Source organism: Podarcis cretensis, assembly GCF_951804945.1.
Source record: "Podarcis cretensis genome assembly, chromosome: 8".
NCBI classification, from domain to species: domain Eukaryota; kingdom Metazoa; phylum Chordata; class Lepidosauria; order Squamata; family Lacertidae; genus Podarcis; species Podarcis cretensis.
In genome coordinates, this window is record NC_137177.1 from 74,341,301 (window position 1) to 74,364,412 (window position 23,112).

The 23,112-nt window shown below is 46.3% G+C and overlaps 1 protein-coding gene across 4 annotated transcripts in view; it reads left to right on the plus strand.

The window, feature by feature from the left end:
- The window catches only part of ACAP3 (ArfGAP with coiled-coil, ankyrin repeat and PH domains 3), a 149,240-nt gene that overhangs the window by 87,379 nt on the left and 38,749 nt on the right, over positions 1 to 23,112 (plus strand). For 3 of the 4 annotated variants that reach the window (XM_079986886.1, XM_079986883.1, XM_079986884.1), the window contains exons 9-12: positions 1,447 to 1,521; positions 4,651 to 4,662; positions 22,277 to 22,389; positions 23,053 to 23,104. In XM_079986886.1, the coding sequence (XP_079843012.1) occupies positions 1,447 to 1,521; positions 4,651 to 4,662; positions 22,277 to 22,389; positions 23,053 to 23,104 (252 nt within the window). The remainder of the gene's footprint in view (positions 1 to 1,446; positions 1,522 to 4,650; positions 4,663 to 22,276; positions 22,390 to 23,052; positions 23,105 to 23,112) is intronic. The other variant, XM_079986885.1, reaches the window with a different exon arrangement.

Here is a 23,112-nt window from a genome sequence, read left to right on the forward strand (position 1 = left end):
AATATGGTTGTGAGGAAGGTGCAGGGGAGGTTGTATTTCCTGAGAATGCTCAGAGGATTGAATCTATCTCAGCACCTACTTCTGTCCTATTATCATAGTACCATTGAGAGTGTCTTAACCTATAGTATATTATCGTGGTATGGGAGCAGCTCTGGAATGGATAAAAAAGCCTTACAGAGAATAATTAAAATTGCCCAGAATGTTATTGGGCTCCAACTACCAACCCTGGATGAGATCTTCACGTCTCGCAGCTTGAAGAAGGCACACAATATCCTGAGAGATCCCACCCATCCTGCTCACAACCTCTTTGAACTGTTGCCTTCGGGCAGAAGATATAGGACAATGAAAACACGAACCACACGCCTTCTGAATAGTTTCTATCCAACAGCTCTGATTGCACTAAACAATGATCTCAGGGCCAGTTGTAAGAAATAGCAAGCAGTGAGTAGTAAGGAATGAGATAGGTTTTAGGTTATGCTATGTTTCTAATAGGTTGTGTTATATTCTGGATTATGTATGTTTTAATAGATTATGTCTGAATAGGATGAGAGTGTTGGAGATACGTGCAAATGTGTATGTGAATCCGGTCTTGGGTGTTTGATTTTCGTTGTTGTGTATACTGTGTATATACGGACAATGACAATAAATTTATCTAATCTAATCTAATCTAATCTAATCTAATCTAAGAAGACAGAACATAATAGAATATCACAAATACAGCATAAATCATATAGAATAATCAAAACAATTACAATCTATAAAACACGACTAAAAATAAGCTAAACATCACACACAAAAATCACAAAAAAGAGAAAGAAGATGCAACGAAGATGTATGGAGTGTATAATTTTGTTTTGTATTTGAAAACCAGTAATATATATATATATATATATATATATATATATATATACACACACATCACAATTGAAGCAAAAGTCATATTGTATGATTAACAAATCAGTACAGCTCTTATAGTCTATAAAACAATATCAACAACATTACCAATATAGCAACCGAAAGAAAAACTAAACACTCTTAAGTTTATATGCACCATCTTAAGTGTGCTATATCTTGCCCTTTTTTTGCCAAAGGAGCCCAGAGCAGTTAGGAGACACCCCCAACTCACAGAGCTACAATTCCCACCACCCTTTAACAAGCTGCAGTTCCCAGGATTCTCTGGGAGAAACCATGACTATTTAAAGTGGTATATGAGTACGGTACTTTGACTATATAGTGTGGATGTCATCTATAACTATTAAGTACACTTACTATAGGTACAGAGGGTAAGTATAACAGGCTTACTCTTTACGTATGTTTGGAGAGCGGATGTGCTTTCGATCTTCCCTCATTTTAAGCCCTTGATGTAGGTAAGCCTAGAGAGGCATGAAGCAAGGGACAGAGGGGAAAACCTCACAACTGTGTTTCCCCCCCTCTTCTTGCTTGTAGCTGGACCAGTTGGTGATCGACTCTGCTGTGGAGAAGAGGGAAATGGAACACAAACATGCACTTATTCAGCAACGGGTGAGTCTTACCAGCCGTGAATGATTGCTGGTGGCTCAAGGAAGCTTCTGAAAGTAGGCAAAGGTGATGATGTCCCACCCTTTTTCTCTGTCCCAGGATTTGACTAGAAGAGCCAGGCAGCAATCTGTTCTTGTGGCTAGTGTGCATGCGTGGGCTGTCACAGCACATGTGCGCTAAGGCATAAGACCATGAGGCTTGCTAGATCAGACTCAAGGCCCATCCTGTCCAATACGTTGCTCCCAGACAGATGTCTTCCAACTGCTATGAGAAAAAAATGACCATCGGTCATGAGCCCCACAGCACCAGTGGGGTTGGGCTTGGATTGAGAGGAGGAGGAAGCAGTCTGTGTGTCTGTCTGTGTCGGGGCATGTGTATCTGAAGCCTAAGATGGAGGAGTGGGGATCTCTCAGCCACACAGGAAGAGGGAGCAGAGATTCATTTTTTTAATTGCAGTTTTACCCCGCTTACTCCTCCAAGGAGGTCAAGACTGGACCAGGTTGAAATGCACATGGTTCTTCTTGTTTAATCCCCACAGCAACCCCATTAAGTAGTTTAGTGACTGGCCTAAGGTCACATCCAGTGAGCTCCATGGCCAAGTAGGGATTTGCTTCCTGGTCTCCCAGGTCATAATCTGGCACTCTAAATACTACACTACACTGCCAGCTCTCCACACTCCCTGATCTTCCTGCAGTGGAATCAGGGCTTTGATCATCAGGAGGAGGAGGACGCAGAACCGGAGACTTTTTAAAACCCGTCATAATCAAGGACTTTAAAGTTAAAGGGACCCCTGACCATTAGGTCCAGTCGTGACCGACTCTGGGGTTGCGGTGCTCATCTCGCTTTACTGGCTGAGGGAGCCAGCGTACAGCTTCCGGCTCATGTGGCCAGCATGACTAAGCCGCTTCTGGCAAACCAGAGCAGCGCACGGAAACCTTGCCGCTGGTGCGGTACCTATTTATCTACTTCCACTTTGACGTGCTTTCGAACTGCTAGGTTGGCAGGAGCAGGGACTGAGCAACAGGAGCTCACCCCGTCGCAGGGATTCGAACCGCTGACCTTCTGATTGGCAAGTCCTAGGCTCTGTGGTTTAACCCACAGCGCCACCCGCGTCCCATTTAAAGCACTATGATGCTGCTTTAAACATTCATGGCTTCCCCAAAAGAATTCTGGGACCTGTCGTTTGCTAAGGGTGCTGAGAGTTGCCAGGAGACTCTCCCCACTCTTATTCCCCTCCCATCGTAGTTTAACAATCAATCCCTCTTTGCAAGGAACTCTGGAAACTGTAGCTCTCTATCAGCACCCTTAACAAACTACAGTTTCCATAATTCTTTGGGCAGCGGGGAAGCCATGACTTGTTAAAGTGGTGTCACAGTGTGCTTTTGTGGATTGTACTTTTAAATGTGTTTTTGGGAGTGGGGCAGGGGGTTAATGTTATTGTTTTGTTTACTTATGCTGTGAAGCTCCCTGAGGTCTTTGAGTGAAGGGTGGTATACAAATTTAATAAGTGAGTAAGTAAATAGGGGCTCAAAGTCTGGGAAAGAAAAGAAATCCCCAAAACAACTGGGAACGCGATGAAAGTGAGTCACTTATTTCCTAGAGCTCTCCCCTCTTCCCCTCCTGACAGTCCCTTACGCTGACTCTTTGGGGTGCTGTGATCTCTTGTGACAAGCAAAGGAAGGAACGTGGCATTTCAACCTGGTCCAGACTTAAGAAAGGGGGAAAGAGGGGGGAGAAGCCACAAGACTGCAGCCCTTTCCCCATCTGCTGGCTGATGCAGGAGAAGCCGTGGGCCATCTGGCAAGGATGAGAGGAGGAGGAGGAGGAGGGTGGGGAAGCCAGGTGGACAGATGTGCGGGATGGAGAGACGGGAGTCCGTTCTCCAGCGCTGGCTGCGATCTGTGGGAAACTAGATCCAGCCTTCCCCTCACATCCCCCAAGGCAAAGAAGCAGGGGTTTAAAAAGGATATTTAGGCTGTGTGCGCACCATACGTTTAAAGCACATTTGCAGCACATTCTGGCAAATATTATTATTATTATTATTATTATTATTATTATTATTATTATTATTAATAGAATCTTGGGAGCATAGTTTGTTAAGGGGGATAGATGGGAATGACACTATTTTAAATCACTTCTCATTTAAAGCTGTTCCCCTTGACCCAGAAACAGTGGCAAACATAGCCCAGTTGGTTGGGCACAAGACTCTTAATCCCAGTGTTGTGGGTTCCAATTGAGCAAAAGATTATGATTCCTCTCGAGTTCCGTGGGGTTTATTTTTCACGATAAGTGTTGCAGCTTCCAATGATTCAGGAGGCTAATGTTAAATTGCTGTGGATCAGTTTTGGTTTCTGGGTCTCTGGGTTAGGAACGTCCTGGTTTCTGGGTCTCTGGGTTAGGAAGGTCCTAATTACACCCATTGGCCTATTCAGACCAATAGTGTTTTATCCAATTGGCTCTTCGGTGTCTTGGGTAAATTCTTTGCCAGCTCAGTTTGCTGAGATTGCCAGTGAATGTTGTACCTCCCCAACCCCCTTGTCAAAATACGCCAAAGCGCACCGCTTTCATAACCTGAAAATGTGGCTGCAAATTTGGCGCTCTTATGCCAGGCCTGGTTGTTGCTCACAGAATTCCACCTACAGAGAATCTGACCTTGCATTTTGGAAAGAAAGAAAAAGAGAGAGCAAGTTTCTAGTTCTTATGGTTGCACAGCTAAAATTTGACAGTGCATGGGGAAAATTTGCTGAAAAGCAGCTCAAAGCTATAACAGTTGCTGCAAAAAACTGCCAGGGGTGGGGAGGAGGGCTACAGTGCACAGCTCATCTATGTGGTTAGTGCACCTGGGATAAGTTTTGCAGAAATAGTTATTGTGGCATAACAGGTTTTTTTTTACAAATGCTTCATTTGTTTGCTGCATGCATGTCGCAGAATTTGGATGGAGTTAGTTGCAGAATGCCGTTGTTATTATTAGCACAGTCCTGAGTCTTGGAGTTCCACTGGTGTCTGGATTCAGAAATTGCATCTAGCAGCCTTAGATGTTTTTATGAATAAACTCCAGTTAAGTAACACTGTTTCTTTCCTCTCCCTTTTTCCTTCCCTCCTTCTCCACCAATTTCTAACATGCCCTCCCAGACTCTTCTGCAGGTGAGTACCAGCCTACGTGTTCCCTGATTGTTTGTACACTTGTGAAACTTGCTCTAGATCACTGCTCCTTGGCGTTTTGTTCTATCCTGCTCACACTGTTAACATTGGCAGGGGAGGGATTGGATTATGACTGTGCAGGGAAACATGAATGGGGCTGTTTCCATCTGGTGTGGCGCTCAGCCAAGGATTAATTTTCCTTAGAACTGTTGGGTTGGTTGACAAGAGTATCTCTGAACATGTGCAGAGCATTCTCCCCAAGTCACTTGTTGCTGCGTCCACAGTGCTTCTGTGTCCAGCAGTCTTTTGTGGGTCCAGATGGTTTTGAAAAGAGGTGCAATTAGACTCTGGGCTTTGTGGTCTTTTCGAAGGGGGATCTATCCTTAGATAGTCATGTGTATTATTATTTTTTAAGTTACTTCAAAATGTGGTCGGGCATTGCTTCTGCATTTGAGGACTCTCCTCCTTCTGCACAGTGGGTGCTGGACTTCTGTCTCAAAGTTAGCGCCACTAGGTTTGAACCTCGGAACCTAGACCAACTTCATTCTATGTAAAGACAGGAGAGCAATTCAGTTAATTTACACTTCCTGAAAGGATACACAAACCAAAATGCAGCTGTCCTTTGAAATCTACACTCCCCCCCCCCATTTTTTTACAACGCAGTTCTCCAAACAAACAAAAAAATGGACTGGATGCAACATTTGCCCTATTCATAGTGGACCCGTTGAAATTACCGTATTTTTTGCACCATAACACTCACTTTTTTCCTCCTAGAAAGTAAGGGGAAATGTCTGTGCGTGTTATGGAGCGAATGCCTGTGGGTGGCGGGGGGGATCTGCTGCAGTCGTGAGCAGAGGATCCATGGTTCCCCTTCCTTCCCTCCTCTGTGGTTACAAAGCATGGATCCACATGGATCCTCAGGATTTTTGCATTGGGCTACTCCAAACTCACTGTCAGATCACATGTCTGTGGCCACAGCATGAACCACAAAAATCATATATCCACTATTTCGTTTAGAATATTTTTTTGTTTTGTTTTCCTCCTCTAAAAACTACATGCGTGTTATGGTCTGGTGCGTGTTATAGAGCGAAAAATACGGTAATGGACACACGCGACTAACTTACGTTTTACAACTACGTTTTACTCAGAGCACACCCATTGAAATGAATGGACCTTAGTCAGGTCTGCTGATATCAGTGGGTCCGCTCAGAGTAGGACTAACATTGGATGCAACACAATGTGTTCAAACATGTGTCTATAACTGCACAAACATGCATATAACTGGCGAAAAATAACATAAAATGCAAGTTGCATTAGGCAAAATTGCAAAAACGTGTAGATTTAGGGAAATTGTGTAAAGAAATGTTTGTACTACTCAGAGTAGATCCAACCCATAGAACTTAAGAGGCAACATTATTATTATTATTATCTGTTATTGATGCAATTAATTTATTAATTGCCTTCTAAAGCACCATCTCTAAGTGATTGATCCATAGACATGACTAACAGTGGGATAGCATTTAAAGTGTCAGACTAGGACCTGGGAGACCAGGGTTCAAATCCCCCACTTGGCTGTGAAGCTCACTGGATGTGACCTTGAGCCAGTCAGAATCTTTCAGCCTTACCTACCTCACAGGGTTGTTGTGGGAATTCAATGAGGGAAAAGGTGGGGTATAAATGCAAATAAATGAACAAATACAAAACTTGGGTCCATTGATTTCAGCGGGTCTACTTTAAGCAGAACGGTAGCTAGATATAACCCAGCTAAACTAAAATGCTGGTGGATTTTCAGGAGGGCTTTCAAAGAAAAATCACCTACAGAGTATGGAAATGTGGAGAGCTGCAGTTAACACTGGACAACCGAGAAATTGAAAGACACTTGTCTTCTGCCCATGCAGCTGTTATCTTGGTCAGGACATTCCCCTCCTGAGTCTCTGCGTGTAACCATGTTTACAAGTGCCAAAAGGGGCACTTAGGCCCAAATCCGGATCACAGAGAAAGCCGGCCGCAGATGGCACGGGATTCATTGACAAATCCACTGTCATCCACTTACTCCAGTGAACTGGTGTTCCTGAGCAAGCAGGTGGCGGGGGGGGGGTACAGAGCCCAGGGCGTTCATGGTTTGACAGCAATGCCTCCTGAAGGGAACATGGTGTGCTCTGAGAGTTAAGAGCGGGACAGAATTTGAAATCCACTGGCAAGTGGGGCCAGGGAATTGATGCATCGTGCAGATGCTACTAGGTTGGCCTAATTAATCTGATGGAGCGGGGGAGGAAGCAGGAGGGACGGGCTCTGTGGCATAGTGAAGATTGTGGGGCCCACCTTGCCGACACCTTGCCCTTTGCGATCTGACCAGCTGGTGCAGTGTGGGCACAGTGGAGGGAATGTGATACCGGTTCTGCCACTGCATCCACACCGTGCCACCCTCTCTGTTGCTACCTCTTGGTTAGGGACAGTGACCTCTGCATCGGAAAACCACCCCTCTGACCACTACTTCAGCTTTAAGTGTGGCAGCTCTCACTTTAAGGCTCAACCTGTTGAATTCCTGCCAGACCCATTGAAGGAGTGAGAGGCCTGATTTTCCCAAATGGAACCCTAAACCAAAATCTTGGCTGCAATCCTATATCCCCTTATCCTGGGAGTTTGCCCCTAAAACGCACAGAGACCACGGGTATAAGGCAGTATACAAATTCAACAACAGCAGCAATAAAAATAACAATTCTAAATCAGGTGTGGCAACCTGTGGCCCTCCAGATGTTGCTGAGCTAAAACTACAGCTGCCATGCTAGCTGGGGCTGGTGGGAGTTGTAGTTCAGCAACACCCAGAGGGCAAACACCTGATCTGAGCAGACATGCATACCATTGTATCATGAGTCTATTTGTGAAATTTTGATGGGAGTTGCTCCCAAATCTTCACGAATCTGCAATAAACAGGACATCTGGGAGAGGCTTTTCATTGTGCAACTAGAGTTTGCCAGTATACCTATCAGCAAAATAGCGATGGTTTTGTAGGAGCCCAGTTATTCTTTCCCCTTTGGCGGGGGCTGTCCCAACACCCCCCTTGTTCCCTTCCCTTCCTTTTCCCAGGGGGTCCCTTTTGTACGTATTCCTTGGACAGCCATCATTCTGAGATGCTTTTGTCCTCTCGCTAACCGCTGTCTTCCAGATTGCGTGCTGCAGCTCCTTTGCACCTCAGAGGAGGAGTTCCCCTTTTCGGCTGATTTATGCCCTGTAGGAAAACAAGCCCCGCTTAAACAGAAGCCAAACCAACTTGAGCCTCCCTCTTGCAAATAGAATAAAATCCTTGCGTGAGAGTGAGCAAAGGCTGGCAGGGGCAGGCGCTTGGATTTTATGGCCTTCGGCTAACTTTCCTGACAGCTGGGGGATGCTGAGGGCGGGGCGAGGGGGAAAAGGGCTAAAAGCAGATTATTCACCAAAATTCAATGGCTGCTAGCCACGAGGGCTGCGATCATGGAGACAGAGTGCTCCTGAATGCCAGTTGCTGGCAATCACGTTGGGGGGGGGGGAATGGCTGTTGCGCTCAATCAGGCATCTGGTTGGCCACTGTAAGAACAGGATGCTGGGCAAGATGGACCGTTGGCCTGATCCAGCAGGCTCTTCTTATGCTCTTCTTAGCCATTCTCTCCTTTTTAAGAAGGGGGGAGGCAAATAAATGGAGGATAAGGCCATAAGGGACGTAGGTGGCGCCGTGGGTTAAAGCGCCTAGGGCTTGTCGATCAGAAGGTCGGCGGTTCGAATCCTTGCAGTGGGGTGAACTCCTGTTGCTCGGTCCCTGCTCCTGCCAACCTAGCAGTTTGAAAGCACGTCAGAGTGCAAGTAGATAAATAGGTACTGCTCCGGCGGGAAGGTAAACGGCGTTTCTATGTGCTGCTCTGGCTCACCAGAAGCGGCTTAGTCATGCTGGCCACATGACCCGGAAGCTGTACGCTGGCTCCCTTGGCCAGTAAAGCGAGATGAGCACCGCAACCCCAGAGTCGGCCACGACTGGACCTAACGGTCAGGGGTCCCTTTACCTTTAAGGCTGTAAGCAGGCCCCAGCCATAGTGGCTATTGTTACAATAGTTTTGTGCCACCCCCACTCCCTGCAAGTTTCCTGAGGGTTCCAGGGAATCACCCAGGGTCTCTGTCCCTTTGGAGAATTGAAACACAGCGGAAAAATGTCGTAGCTTTAACCAATATGGTTTATTCTCCTATTTACACCTTTAGACTGCATGGAAGGTGTCCAGATCTTGCAGCATGCTCATTTCAAGAGGGGCTTGTCTCTTACAGCATCTCTCCCAGCCAGACTTCAGCCAGTCTGCCCAAGATGGATCTCAGTCTTTCTTCCTCCTCCTTCCCAGACCACCTTGCTAAAAACAACAACAACAAACCTCTCTTTTCCTGACACCTCACACCCAGTTACCCTGGCAACCTTCCAAACCTCCAGTCTCCGGTCACACCTGAAGGCAAAGGGGGAGGACAGCATTGCCAATGGCCCTCGGTGGCCTGTAATGTTTCTTAACAGCCCCAGCTTGGCATGGCCGTTTTGCATTGGCTAGCTCAGGAATACCTATGCAGCTTGCATTTCTCCCAAATACAGTGGTACCTTGGTTTACGAACTTAATCCGTTCTGGAAGTCTGTTCTTAAACCAAAGCGTTCTTAAATCAAGGCGTGCTTTTCCATAGCAGCGGGGGACTCAATTTACAAATGGAACACACTCAACAGGAAGGCAAACACATTCTTCTTCCAAGGCAAAGTTCACAAACCAAAACACCTACTTCTGGGTTTGCAGTGTTGTTAATCCAAGTTGTTCATAAACTAAGCTCTTCTTAAACCAAGGTACCACTGTAATCAAAATCCTACCATTTATTCATTTCCAATTTGGGTCCCTCCCAAAAAATCTCTTAACACCTTGCTCTACCTCCACTGTCGGAGGCAATATTTAGGGAGGGTGCTGTCTCCTATCTCCTGTCTCTTCCACTGGGAGAGCAGGATGTTGGTCTAGAGTGGGGTCTCTGGCCTGATCCTGCTGGGCTCTATTTATAAGCACAGGGAGGTGGAGGAGCCATGTGGCTGACTGGAATAGAACGTGTGGCTCAGCTTGGATGGCTTCTCCATCCCTGCTGCAGAGCATGGGTAGGCAACCTGTAGCCCTCCGGATTTTGCTGGAGTAGAACCCCCCATTATCTGGTGCATGCTCCGAGGTTGCCAACCCCGTGTGGCAGAGCGTGGGAATTGAGACCTTTTCTCAAGGTCGTCCTGGCATCTAGATTTCCAAAATAGACTGCCTCTCAACCTGGAGGTTCTGCTTAGCTACTGCAGTTAATGTGGACATTTGGCCCGATCTGGCAAAGCTGCTGTTACGGTCTTATAAAGGATTAAGTGTATCCATGACGGATCAGAGGGCGGGAGGCTAAACAATTTGTTAGCGAAGGGAGAGAGGGCAGGGAATGCTGATGCCGGAAAACCAGTATCAAATGCCTATTTTTTATTTAGTTATAATATTAGATTTCTTACCTGCCTGTTGCCATAAGAACTTGCAGTGGTGACAGCAATTAAATATTAAATTATAAAAGGAAACGGGAAGGGACACAGCTGATGGGAAAAAAAATATTTGCATAATAAAACTCCAGTGTTTACTGGAAGGGGTCCTGTCATCCGTCCACCCCCCCCCATGCCATTTGATGGGTGGTGCATTCCACTACAGGGGCCTGGTCCTCTTCCAGGACTTCTGGGATGGCTGGAGAACTGCCTGGCTCATGAATGCGTGGGAACAAGGAGGGTGTATCTGTGCAGCGCCCGTCAGGTTGATTTAGGAGGGAGGCTTTGAAAATAAATAACTTAACCGGGCTGGCCATATGGCGCATTGCTTTATCGTTGTCCTCTGACAGGGTGCAGGCAGAGCTTTGGCTTGGCCAAGGAGGGGGTCCCCGTCCCCGCAGGTGGCATCCCACCAATGGGTTTGCTGTGGGTGGACGGGGGCTGGGGGGCTGGTGGAGAACAGGGTGGGACAGGAGGCAAGGCAATATTGGTAGGAAGTAGCTTTCCGTAGAAGCTTGGCGAGTCCCTCCAGAGTGGGGTCAAAGGCCACACGGTGGAGTTTCCCCCCTCCCCATCAAACCCCACTGCATCTTCTCTGCACCCCCCTCCATCTCCAGGCGACAGCTGTATGATAATTAGCCCTTGTGCTAAGCTGATCGGCTGTGAAAGGGAAGCCACTATCCTTAGGGTGGGAGGGAGGGAGGGAAGAGGAGGAGGGATGGAGCAGGTGGTCCACAGGCTGGAGACAGAGAACCCTGCGGTCCGGGCCCTAGCAGAGCGAAACGGGAGTGGGAGGGGTTAAAAAAGCAGTGTGTGTGTGTGTGTGTGTGTGTGTGTGTGTGTGTGTGTTGGCAGTGAGGGGGGCAGAGCATCTCTCCGATCTCGAGGTGTGCAGTACAACACTGCCACTCCGGAGAGTGGCCCGAAAAGAGATTCGTGCGCACAGCCGAAAGGACGGGGTCATGAAGATTTTCGGCAGACTTGAGTACCTTCTGGTAAGGGGATGTTTCTCCGGAACTCCAGAGATGCAGCCGGGCTTCGGGATGCAACTGCATGCCCTTCCCTTTGTTGCAAGGGTTAGGGCCGCGGAGGGCTGTAAAAGGAGGAGGGGAGGGGGTTGGCAACACCTTCAGCTTTTAGGACCCTTCCATAGCTCGGCTTAATGGGGATGGCGAACCCCCGAGCCTCCTTTAATCCCTCCTTGTCCACTCCGCGTTCTCCTCTCGACTGCTGCTGCCGCCCCACACTTTCTTCTCCCTAAATCTGGAGCCTCCCTGTGCAACTGATGTAGCTCTCCTATTCGGATTTTCAGAGCATAGGGGAACTATGGACTTAGAGAGCGTGGGACAGCAGCAGTGGAAAGATAAGGGGGGAGAATTAACGGGGCTCACGATCCACATTAACCTGGGTATCGGCGGGCCCTTAGTTATGTAACAAAACCAAGTTGGGTGTTTGTAGTTCTGCAGCTTTGTATAGAATCTACATAGTCTGAGTTCGGGATCCACCCTTTTAAATCTTTCATTGTCCAGAAATGACAGATCTGGATGTTGCTGCAATTGACTCTCTCTTTGTGTGTGTTTTTGTAACTTGATGCTATAATATTCCTTTGGGGCTTTGGAAGCGGATGTGGCAAATGCGCAGTATTCGGATGCGAAACACAGGGAGTCGTGTTATACTAGGTTAGACTGTTCATCCAGTATTGCCTGCTCTGACTGGCAGAGGCTCTCCGGAGCTCTGCAGCAGAGAAGGGCCTTCCCCATCGCCTGCTAATTTAATTTGATATATCCCACCTCTCCACCAAGGAGCTCAAAGTGGTATATATCCTTCTCCTTCTCCCCATTTCATCCCCATTTCACCTGTGAGGTAGGTTAGGATGAGAATGAGAAACTAGCTGAGTGGGGATTTGAACCCTGGTCTCCCAGGTCCTAGTCCAGCGCTCTAACCATTGTGTCACACTGACTGAGATCCTTTAACAGGATGTGCTGAAGAATGAACTTGCCTTTTCCATCACCTGCTGTCTTTTAGCTGGAGAGGTTGGGGATCGAGCCTGGCACTCTCAGCATGCAGAGCACATGCTGTGCTTGTGAATTATGGCCTGTCCTTTAAAGCAGATCCACACCATATATGTAAAGAACATCCAACACACAGGGAATGCATAACCCATTTTGCTTCTGCTAAAGTGCATGACTACCTCCAAAGAAACCTGGGGACTTTCATTTGTTAAAGGTGCTTGGAAATTGTAGTTCCACAAGGGAAAACTACAGTTCCTATTATTCTTTTTTTTGGGGGGGGGGAGTGTCACATGTTTCCAATGTGCATTGGACAGGTTTCAAATTTGAGGTGTGGATCTGCTCTTAATGTGGAAGGTCCTTGCCATTGACACTGGCAAAGATTCCAGGCTTGTGAACCCAACATACATATTCTGTATACAGGCACAAAATCAGGCGTGCCAAATCAGTGTGTAGGCTTTTTGAATTCCTCAGAATTCAAATGGCAAACACTATGTGTGTTTCGTGTGTGTGTGTGTGTGTGTGAGAGAGAGAGAGAGAGAGAGAGAGAGAGAGAGAGAGGCCAGGGAGTTTGCATTTGGTCATAGTCTTCAGCTGGAACATGGAAAGAGATAGCAGGCATTCTTCACCAGTATGGTGTAGTAGTGAAGAAGAAGAGTTTGGATTTGATATCCCGCTTTATCACTACCCTAAGGAGTCTCAAAGCGGCTAACAATCTCCTTTTCCCTTCTTCCCCCACAACAAACACTGTGAGGTGAGTGGGGCTAAGAGACTTCACAGAAGTGTGACTAGTCCAAGGTCACCCAGCAGCTGCATGTGGAGGAGCAGAGAATCGAACCCGGTTCACCAGATTATGAGTCCACTGCTCTTAACCACTACACCACACTAGTGAGAGCACCTAGGACCTGGTAGACCAGGGACCAAATCCCAGCTCAGCCATGAAGCTCACCAGTTGACTCTGGGTCTCCTAGCCTACCTCGCAGGGTTGTTGTGAATTTAAAATGGAGAGGAAAGAGAGAGCTGTGTATCACACCCTTTTGCTTCTTGGAGGAAGTGGGATGTAAATGGAATGAAGAGAAACAAAACAAAACAAAACAAAACAAAACAAAACAAAACAAAACAAAACAAAACAAAACAAAACAAAACAAAACAAAAAAGGAGGACCTGTTAGATGCTATGCTGATTTCAGGTTGCACCTTGTCCTGCTGAGAAGAAGAAGCTTACAAGGGTGACCCCCCTCCCCAACATACTTGAAAACCTTTTTCAAAATCCAGCCGTTACCCAGGTCTGTCTCCACCCTTAGGCAAAACTCACTGGTCCCTTGACAGATGGGGAAGCAGGAGGGAAGGTTTGTAGATTAACAAACCTGGAGATTAAATTTCGGGTGGGTGTCCCCATCTGCTTCCCCCTCTTGCATCAGTTTTTTTTGACTGTAAGCTCCTTCAGACAGAGATCTGTCTTTTGATCATTGCACACTGAAGAAGAAGAGTTTTATGAAGACGAAGGTATTGGGTCTACGAAAGACCTCAGAGAGTGTAAGTTTCTAAGCAGGACCAAACCAGTATTCTGATTCGGCATAAGGTGGCTTCCCATGCTGTGAGTTGGTGGGCGAGATTCTTAAGAATCCTTAATTTTTGCAAGATTTTGTTTCTTTCTTTAATTGGATGAGTAGCATTTCCTACAAAATGTCTCTGGCTGCAGCCTTGGGGGGGGGGGGATGCAGGGAGGTGGGCTCTCTCCCACGACGACAAATGTGTGATTGGTTGGAGTTTTTTAAAAACAAAAACAGGTTCTCTCTGTTTTCTGATCACACGTTTACACCAAACACATTCTCACTGATGTGGGCATTGATTTTTGTGCTGCAAAGGTGATGCAAATGGGGGGGGGGGAGGTGGAAGAGTGCTTTTTATTTTTAAAAGGTGTGATGAAAAAACTCAGACAGCACCAAGCTAGATGGAGTGTTTCGCCAGATTGGTCTGCAAGGAGCTTTTTTTTTCAGATAACGGGACTGAGCAAGGCATGTGGATAGGATGTGTGTGTGTGTGTGTGTGTGTGTGTGTGTGTGTGTGTGTGATCATTCCTCAAGGGAAAGAAACAAAAGCACAATGGATTATGTCATCCCTGCTTGGTCCATGTGGCTGAACAAGCAGGCATGTGGAAAAGCCTGTGTGCACATGTGTCTCCCTGTGTGTGTCTGTAGGATGGTTGGCTTTTGCAGAAATAACTCAGCTGTACCAACGGGATTGTATTTTTGTGCACATAGCCAGCCATGTGATCCCAGAGAGAAAGTGTGTGAATGCCCAGTAGTAAATTTATAGAATGGAAAGCCTCTAGGAAAGCTGGAAGCAATTCATTTTGATCCAGAATAATAAAATTGGAAGGGATCCTTAAGAGTCACATAGTCCAAACCCCTAGTATTCAGGAATCACAGCTAAAGAAGCCCCTTTCGCATAGAGGTTTATTTATTTGCAATTACATTTCTATCTCACCCTTCCTTCCAAAAGGAACCTAGGGTATGCAAACAATCAGTGGCTTTCAATGGTCATAAGTGAGTGTTTTTCCCTTCTTTATCACATAATACATCTCCTGTTTTGTTTGCACTTTTGGGTCCACAATAGAAGAGGTGAGCTGAGTTGGGAAGCTTCAGGCTGAAGTCACTCAGGTGCAGCCAAGTAGGTCAGGTCAACGTCAGGCAGGCTGGAAGTATTGCCAGGTAGGTTGAGTGAGGCTGGGGCAAGCTGGATTGCTACTGGCTTAGTGAAATCAGATTCCAGTAAGCAGCAGCCAGCACCATGGATAGCTCCGAGTGCCTTCTGCTAGCTGAGCCAGAGAAAGATGTTGTCTCAGCAAAGGGCTGGAGTTTGCTTGGGAAAAGACGGCCTGGCTTGGCTCTCCAGTGTGGCTTCCACCTTGGAAGAGCGATTTGTGATCTCTACAGTGATACTGCATTCATTTGCTCCTGCTTGGCTGTGGAGCAAGAGAAGCCATAGGGCAGTCCTCTCTAGAGTCTGAGGGTGATGGGAGAGTCGTCTTCTGAAGCAGGAAGGGTGTAGAAGGGGTGAGCTGAATCTTCTGCCTCGAGTAGAGTGAGCTGTGATATATTTGGAACAACAGCAGTCCTGGGTGCAGGATTCTTTTGCAACTACAGATTCTGGGAACCGAGCGAGGGACCTTCTGTGTTGTGTCAGTGAGCAGCAGTCTTTCCCTAAGCCAGGGTTGTGGAACCTGTGGCACTGCTGATGAATGTTACACATGTAGAAGGTGTGTGTGTGTGTACACACACATATACATGGTTGTAACCAGCTAAGTTCTACTCAGAGTACATTCATTAACTTCAGGGGGTCTACTCTGAGCATGGCTAGTATTGGATACAACCAACACTGAGTTTCATTTAAAATGATATGCCGAGATGTACAATTTAAAGCAAGGCAAAATCAGTTATCCAAATGAACCAGAATATGAACAACTCAGTTGGATAGCTCAGGGTAGAAGGTATGTAGCTTCAATAAAATAATGGCAGATGTTTTCAGTGCAGATGCAGCAGCAAGATCAATGTGCGACAGATCGCATGTCAGAGAAGGATTGTGATATTCCTCAATCTCAGGATTGCACTCTTTAAGCACAAAATTTGGCACTTGGTCCAATTTTCAGTACCTGATAATTTCAGCTCTCCTTAAAAACAAAACTCAAGGTTCTAGTCCTTATGGATGTAAAGGTAACTGTGAATGCCCAAGGGCAATGCCTGATGAAATTTTGCATCTCCCACCCATATCCTGAAATTTTATAGTCCATGATCCTGTCAGTTTTATAAGTTGTGCCTGCAAGGGATTGCTCAGTTGATTAGACTGTGGCCAAGGTTGCGAGTTCAATCCCTTTATGGGACTGCTGCATAATTCCTGCATTGCACTATATGATCCTCAGGGACCCTTCTGACTCTACAATTCTATGATTCCATGAGAGAGAGGGGGAGAGAGAGCTATACAGAATGGAGGGATCCAGTATGCTCTCTGCAACTGGCCTCCAGAAGACCTAAAGACTACAGATTGCCCCTCTCTCCTCTTAGCTTGTCTTTATGCTTCATGCAACAGAAAAAAGAGGAAAAAACCCCAGCCATAATCGTTATTGAATGTGATCGGCTACTTTCTCTTCATGCACGGATGACTTCACATATGCAGTTGATGAGCTGACCTGTCACATCCAATGTTTAGGATTGTGGTAGATGCCACGAGGAGTGGGAAGAGAGGGAGAGAGAGACTTCAGAAGCTGCTGCCTCTTCACCTTCTTACACTAGCTAGTTCATGCATTTTTCAAAGGGTCAGTAGTTCCGGAGTTTATCCACTCCTTCCTGCATGTGGTGATGTTTTAAGGTGAGGGTTTCGCCCACAAGGCAATTACGCCGTTAACACTTATACCAGTTAGCAGACTGAAGCATGTAGAAAGGTATTGGTGAGTCTAAATGGCCCCAATGCAGTGAAACATAGGATGCTGCTTTGCACCAAGTCAGACCACTGGTCCATCTAGCTCAGTATTGTCCACACTGATTGGCAGCAGTTCTCTGGAGTTCTGTCCCAGCCTTACCTGGAGATGCGGGTGGGGGGGGGGTTGAACCTGGAAATTTCCATATGCAAAGCAGATTCTCTAAGAACTCAATAGCTACTTGATCCTGGTGCAGCAGTTTAAAGTAAGGGAGGTGTGAATTGTGGGTAGGCAAACTAAGGCTCGGGGGGCCGGATCCGGCCCAATTGCCTTCTAAAGCCGGCCCATGGACAGTCCAAGAACCAGCATGTCTTTACATGAGTAGAATGTGTCCTTTTATTTAAAATGCATCACTGGGTTATTTGTGGCGCATAGGGATTCGTTCATTCCCCCCCCCCCGCCCCAGTATATGGTCCGGCCCCCCACAAGGTCTGAGGGACAGTGGACCGGCCCCCTGCTGAAAAAGTTTGCTGACCCCTGGTGTGAATTAACCCAGCATTGCTGTCCCTGTCTTTTAAAGTTGAATTAAAAGGGTCTATGAGCTCCTCAAGGAAAGCATTATCACTAAAGCTCATGACAGTTGATAGATACCAGTTCTGCATAGGACACCACTCTACCAATATTCTAATTGTGCTCAAGTTCCCTTTCAATGAAGGGGCCGTAGCTCAGTGGTAGGGCATTTGCCTTGCATGCACAAGGTCCCAGGTTCAGTCCCTGGCATTTCCTGGTACGGCTGGGAGAGTCTCCCTGTCTGAAATCCTGGAAAGCCCCTATTGGTTAGCATAGATAATATTGAGGTAGATCATGGGTAGGCAAACTAAGGCCCGGGGGCCGGATCCGGCCCAATCGCCTTCTCAATCCGGCCCGCAGACGGTCCGGAAATCAGCATTTTTCTACATGAGTAGAATGTGTTATTTTATTTAAAATGCATCTCTGGGTTATTTGTGGGTCATAGGAATTCGTTCAATCCCCCCCCCCCCAAATATAGTTTGGCCTCCACACAAGGTCTGAAGGACAGTGGACTGTCCCCCTGCTGAAAAAGTTTGCTGACCCTTGAGGTAGATGGACCCACAGTCTGGTTCTTTGAAAGGAGGCTTCCTATGTTCTATGACTATGATTTGGAATGGGGGGGGGGGGCGGGGTAGACCGGATTTTCACATAGTTCAAGATGCCACTGAAATTTGAGACCCCAAGGGAGGCCTTTGAGGAAATCCACAATTTCCTCTATTCTGTCCCTAGACTTAACCAAATGACGTCTCTCACCCCACCCGTTAACCCCAATGGCCTTCTAAAAATGGTATATAGCTGTACTAAGGCGCCTTGTTGATTTAAAGTCTTTATTCTCTTTATTTCCATTAGAAAACAAACAAACAAGCAAACAAACAAACAAACACTAAGTGATTTCAGTAAAAAACAAACATCAAAATGGCAATGGCTAAGTGATAAGAGGCACACCCCCCAAAAAATATTTGAGCACTCAAACCCACAAAAAAGCATCAGTCGCTCCAGGACTTGTTTATTTTGTTTGACCCTAGCAATGCGTTGGCGAAGAGTTCTGGTTCCCCACCTCCTGCATTTGAAATACAGAATGGTGAACCTTTTAAATTTCCCCATTGCAGGCGATTTGTGCCTCTGTTCTTTGGTTTTGTTTCCTGCTTCATCATTGGCCAGTTTGAAAGTAGCTGTATTTTGAAGGCAGGGCAGGCACCAAAACCATCTCCATCCCAACAGTGGAAAGGAGGCACTTGCTCGCCTCTTTGGGAATTTGGTGCCTCTTTGTAGGGGGCATTCAGGGTTCCCAAGGAAACCATTGTCCGGTGGCTCTTTTTGAATAATAATAATAACAAAAGCTTTCATTGCTAGGCTAGGCACCCTTGGATATATTAATTCAAATCAGTATGGAAAAGGGAAAAGCAGAGATCGCCTGGAGTAGAGAAAGTGTGTCTCTTTCTCTGTGTGTGAGTGTGCATGCTGGCATGACATTTATTGATATGACATGAAAGCAAGGACAGATGACAGCTGGGCATTTGGCAGGAGATTCCGACTGTGTGTTTTCTGGATGGTGGCCTGCTTTCTTTAAGCCTCAGCTTTGTAATATTGAATCTTTGGTCCTTCTCCACATCAAAGATTTCAGCTTGGACCTCCACTTTCAGCAATTTTCTCCCGTCACTACTGATCATCCCCACCACCATCGCCACTCTCTCCCTCTCCTAACGTTGGCTCTCTGCCATACTTTCACAATCAACTTCAAGATTCTAGTCCTCGCCGTCTCTGCTCCGATCTCCTCCTCTGTGCGTTTCCTCCATTGCATTCTTTTTCAATCCCCACCAGCATTGCAAGCATTGAGCTGCTAGCAAGCCTGCCCCCTTTCTTCTCTCTGTCTGACATGTTTGACGCTTGCTTCTTCCTAATGAGGTGGTTACCAAAGAGCATTCAGTTGGGTGGTCCCTCACCTACAGTCCAAGAACAGTTTATACCGCATGATGAGTTGTTTTAAGTTGGCTGGCACCCAGTGTGAAGAAAGTGAGGAGGGAGATGTTTTCCTTCCTCTCTAGAACTTGGGGCGAACATCCAATGAAGTGATGGCCACCGACTAGGATGGCATTGAATGGATTTTAGACAGGCTCATGGCTATCAATGGCTACCAGCCACAAGGGACATGCACTGCCTCTCTGTTTCAGTCAGTAGCACCTATGAATACCAGTTACTGGGAATCAAAAGTGGGCAGAGGGGTGTTCTGGGCTCCCCAAAGACATCAAGAGCCCAGATAGCTCAGTTGGTTTGAGTGTGGTGCTGATAACACCAAGGTTGCAGGTTAGATCCCCAAATGGGGCAGCTGCATATATTCCTGCACTGCAGGGGGTTGAACAAGAGGACCCTCAACTTGACCATTCTGTGATTGTTATTAATTGGTCACCTTTTTCTCCAGCAAGTGTTCTAGCCCCCATGATTCTATCTGCTTGGCCACTGTGACAACAGAGACTGGGCTGGATGGGCCTTTGGCCTGATCCAGCAGCCGGGCTCTTATAGTCTTACAAGTCCTCACTTGCCTTGCTACAGCAGAGGGTGATGTCCATCCCTTCCTCCTCTGCTCAAAAGCCTCTAATGAATGAGAGTCTACCAACATCCAAGACAATCTGTTCCACTTTCGGCGGTCTTTGCTTCAAAAGGCATTTATAGGTATTGCTGTTGACCTGGTTGAAATGTTTGTAGAGCTACGATGGAGGTTTTAACTTGCACAATTTTGCGGAAATTTTGTTCTGTGGTGTTGTATGGAATCTGCCTTGAGATGACTTGGAAGATCAGCCTCAAAATATTTAGGGGTCTGGTCCGAAGGACTGTAAGCCTGGTCTGGGTTTGGGAGGATGTAAACGTAAGATTTTAAATAAAGAACTAGAGTCATAATTCGAGCCACATTAATTGCCTATTAATTTGCATGGATTAATGGCGGCTTTCCCAAAGGATTCTGAGTGCTGCAGTTTTGACACGCGTGCAGACAATCCTGTCAGAAGAAACCACAAAACTATAGTTCCCTGCAGAGAGGGAAGTGCTTTTGAACTACCGTATTTTTTGCACCGTAACACTCACTTTTTTCCTCCTAAAAAGTAAGGGGAAATGTCTGTGCGTGTTATGGAGGGAATGCCTACTGGTGGCATGCCTACAGATTTTCCTCCTCTAAAAACTATGTGCGTGTTATGGTCGGGTGCATGTTATAGAGCGAAAAATACGGTAGTTTAATTTGCAGTGCAGAACAGAAACATGCTTTGCATCTGGGGTCAAACTCGCACCAAACATTTAAAGCATATGGTCCCGTCCCCCCGTCCCCACAAAAAATCCTGGAAACTGTAGCTTGTTAAGGGTGCCAGGGATGGATTCAAGCTCTGTGAGGGGTGAACTAAAGTTCCCAGGATAAAGCACTGTGCTTTAAATGTAAGGTGTGAATGTCACCAGATAATAAAGACTAACAATTTGAGGCTGGGTCTTCGCAGTACCAATTATCCCCCACCCCATTGTTCACTTTTGAATTGAAGAGTGTGTTATATCCCCACAACACTACTTAATTTTTTTTTTTTTTTTTAAGGCCCAGCACCACAGAGCAGTGACAAATTTCAAGGCAACGGCAACCATTAACTTAAGTGCCTTTTTGCCCGCTCGGCGCATTATAGGCCCCAGCGAAGCCTGGTTGCTAGGCAACATGCACTTCACTCTCATTAGGATGAGTTATTTCCATGCAGGGGGATGCTGGCTCACCAGGAAGGTGTCATAATAAAGGAAGAAGGCGGACAGGAGATGAAGGGATGCAGTGGGATGAGTCATGGCCTCAGAAAGACAGCCTGGCGCTCAATTAGAGCCAGGGAGCTTCCAATTAAACAGAAGCCGGCCTGGCCTATAAGTCTCCCCCACCGTGCTCCTCCTCCCGTCATCTATGGTGGCATTTGTTTCGCAGATAAGGGAGGCGGTGGTGCAATGTCTAACACCAAAACTTTGAATAAAGCTCCAAGTTCAAAATACTTCTTCAGCGGCTGGCTTCTCAATCGAGAAATGGCTAGGCCCAGAGCCTGACCACCCGTTCTCTCTCGCTCACAGGGGTGGAGGAAGCGGCCTTATCCCAAGTCAGGCTACCTGGCTCAGTATCGTTTACACTATAGAGGTACCTCAGGTTACAGACGCTTCAGTTCACAGATGCTTCAGGTTACAGATGCTTCAGTTTGCAGACTCCGCAAACCCAGAAATAGTACTTCAGGTTAAGAACTTTGCTTCAGGATGAGAACAGAAATTGTGTGGCGGTGGGAGGCCCCATTAGCTAAAGTGGTACCTCAGGTTAATAACAGTTTCAGGTTAAGAATGGACCTCCAGAACAAATTAAGTTCTTCACCTGAGGTACCACTGTAGTGTTCTTCAAACTTGAGTCCCTATGTACGGGCGGACTACAGATCCCATCATCCCTAGCTAAGCTGGCTGTGGATGATGGAAGTTGTAGTCCAATAACATATGAGAAACCGAGGTTGAAGAACACTGACTGGCAGTGACTCTTCAGGGTGTCAGGCAGGAATCTCTCCCAGCCCCACCTGGGAGTGAATCTGGGACTTTCCGACGCACCCTGAGACCTGCGGATTTAGGGTGGTATAGAAATTTTAACAGCAACAACACAGAGCAAATGCACTGGCGCTGATCTGGAACCCTTCCCTTAAAATATAGGAGGGCCACATGTAGAGATTGGGAAGAAGTGAACCATAATCCTTCAAGAATCACACTTCTCCAACCTTTGCAGTGCAGTTCTCAAGCCAAGTCGTATGCTTTGAAATGCACACATGAGGTGTAAAGAGTGCAGGCAGCCCAGTATTATTAGGGGAAATTGCTTTGGGCAAATTAGGCAGAATCGCATGCAAAGATGCATCTCGTAGGAGAAATATGAGGTAAGAGGCTGCTGAATTTTCATGAGGACTTGTCTTTTAAAAAGCAAGTCACAAACTGATGTGTATATATGGCAAGCTGAAGAGTGGAAAAAAGGAGGAACGGAGAGAAATGAAAACTGACAGATTCACTCATCCCTGCTGATGGCACATCTTTGCTTACCTTGGGCTTATAGGACTTCTCCTACGATGACTCCAAAGTGGAATTCAACGTCGATGCCCCCAATGGGGTGGTGATGGAAGGGTACCTCTTCAAGAGAGCGAGCAACGCGTTCAAGACCTGGAACCGGTACGTTGGGATCTGTGTGTTTCCAGAAAAGCCATGACCGCAAGAGAGGGGGAGGGAGGGAGAGACTTTTGTGGTGGCATAGTGGTTAGATTGTCGAACTAGGATCTGAGGAACCAGGGTTCGAATCTCCACTCACTGCAAAGCCACAGTCTCTCAGCTTAACCTACTTCATAGGGTTGTTGGGAGGATAAAATGGGGAGGGGAAGGAACTGTGTACTGCCACCTTGAGCTCTCCAGGGGGTAAGGAGGATAGGAATGTCGGGAGGAGGATTTAATTGTATTTCTATCCCACCTTTCTCCCATGAAAATAATTTTAATTTTAATTTTAATTTTAATTTTAATTTTAATTTTAATTTTAATTTTAATTTTAATTTTAATTTTAATTTTAATTTTAATTTTAATTTTAATTTTAATTTTAATTTTAATTTATGGTGCAGAATATTCTGTTCCATTGAATTCCAACTTTGAACTCCCTGGAGGAAAAGCTGGAATATATCAATGAAATAAATAAATAAATAAATAAATAAATAAATAAATAAATAAATTTTATCCTCACCCCCTTTCTCAATTCATTCTCTCTCTCTCTCTCTCTCTCTCTCTCTCTCTCTCTCTCTTTCTTTCTCTTTCTCTTTCTCTTTCTCTTTCTCTTTCTCTCTTCCTCAGGAGATGGTTCTCCATACAGAACAGCCAGCTGGTCTACCAGAAGAAGCTAAAGGTCAGCCA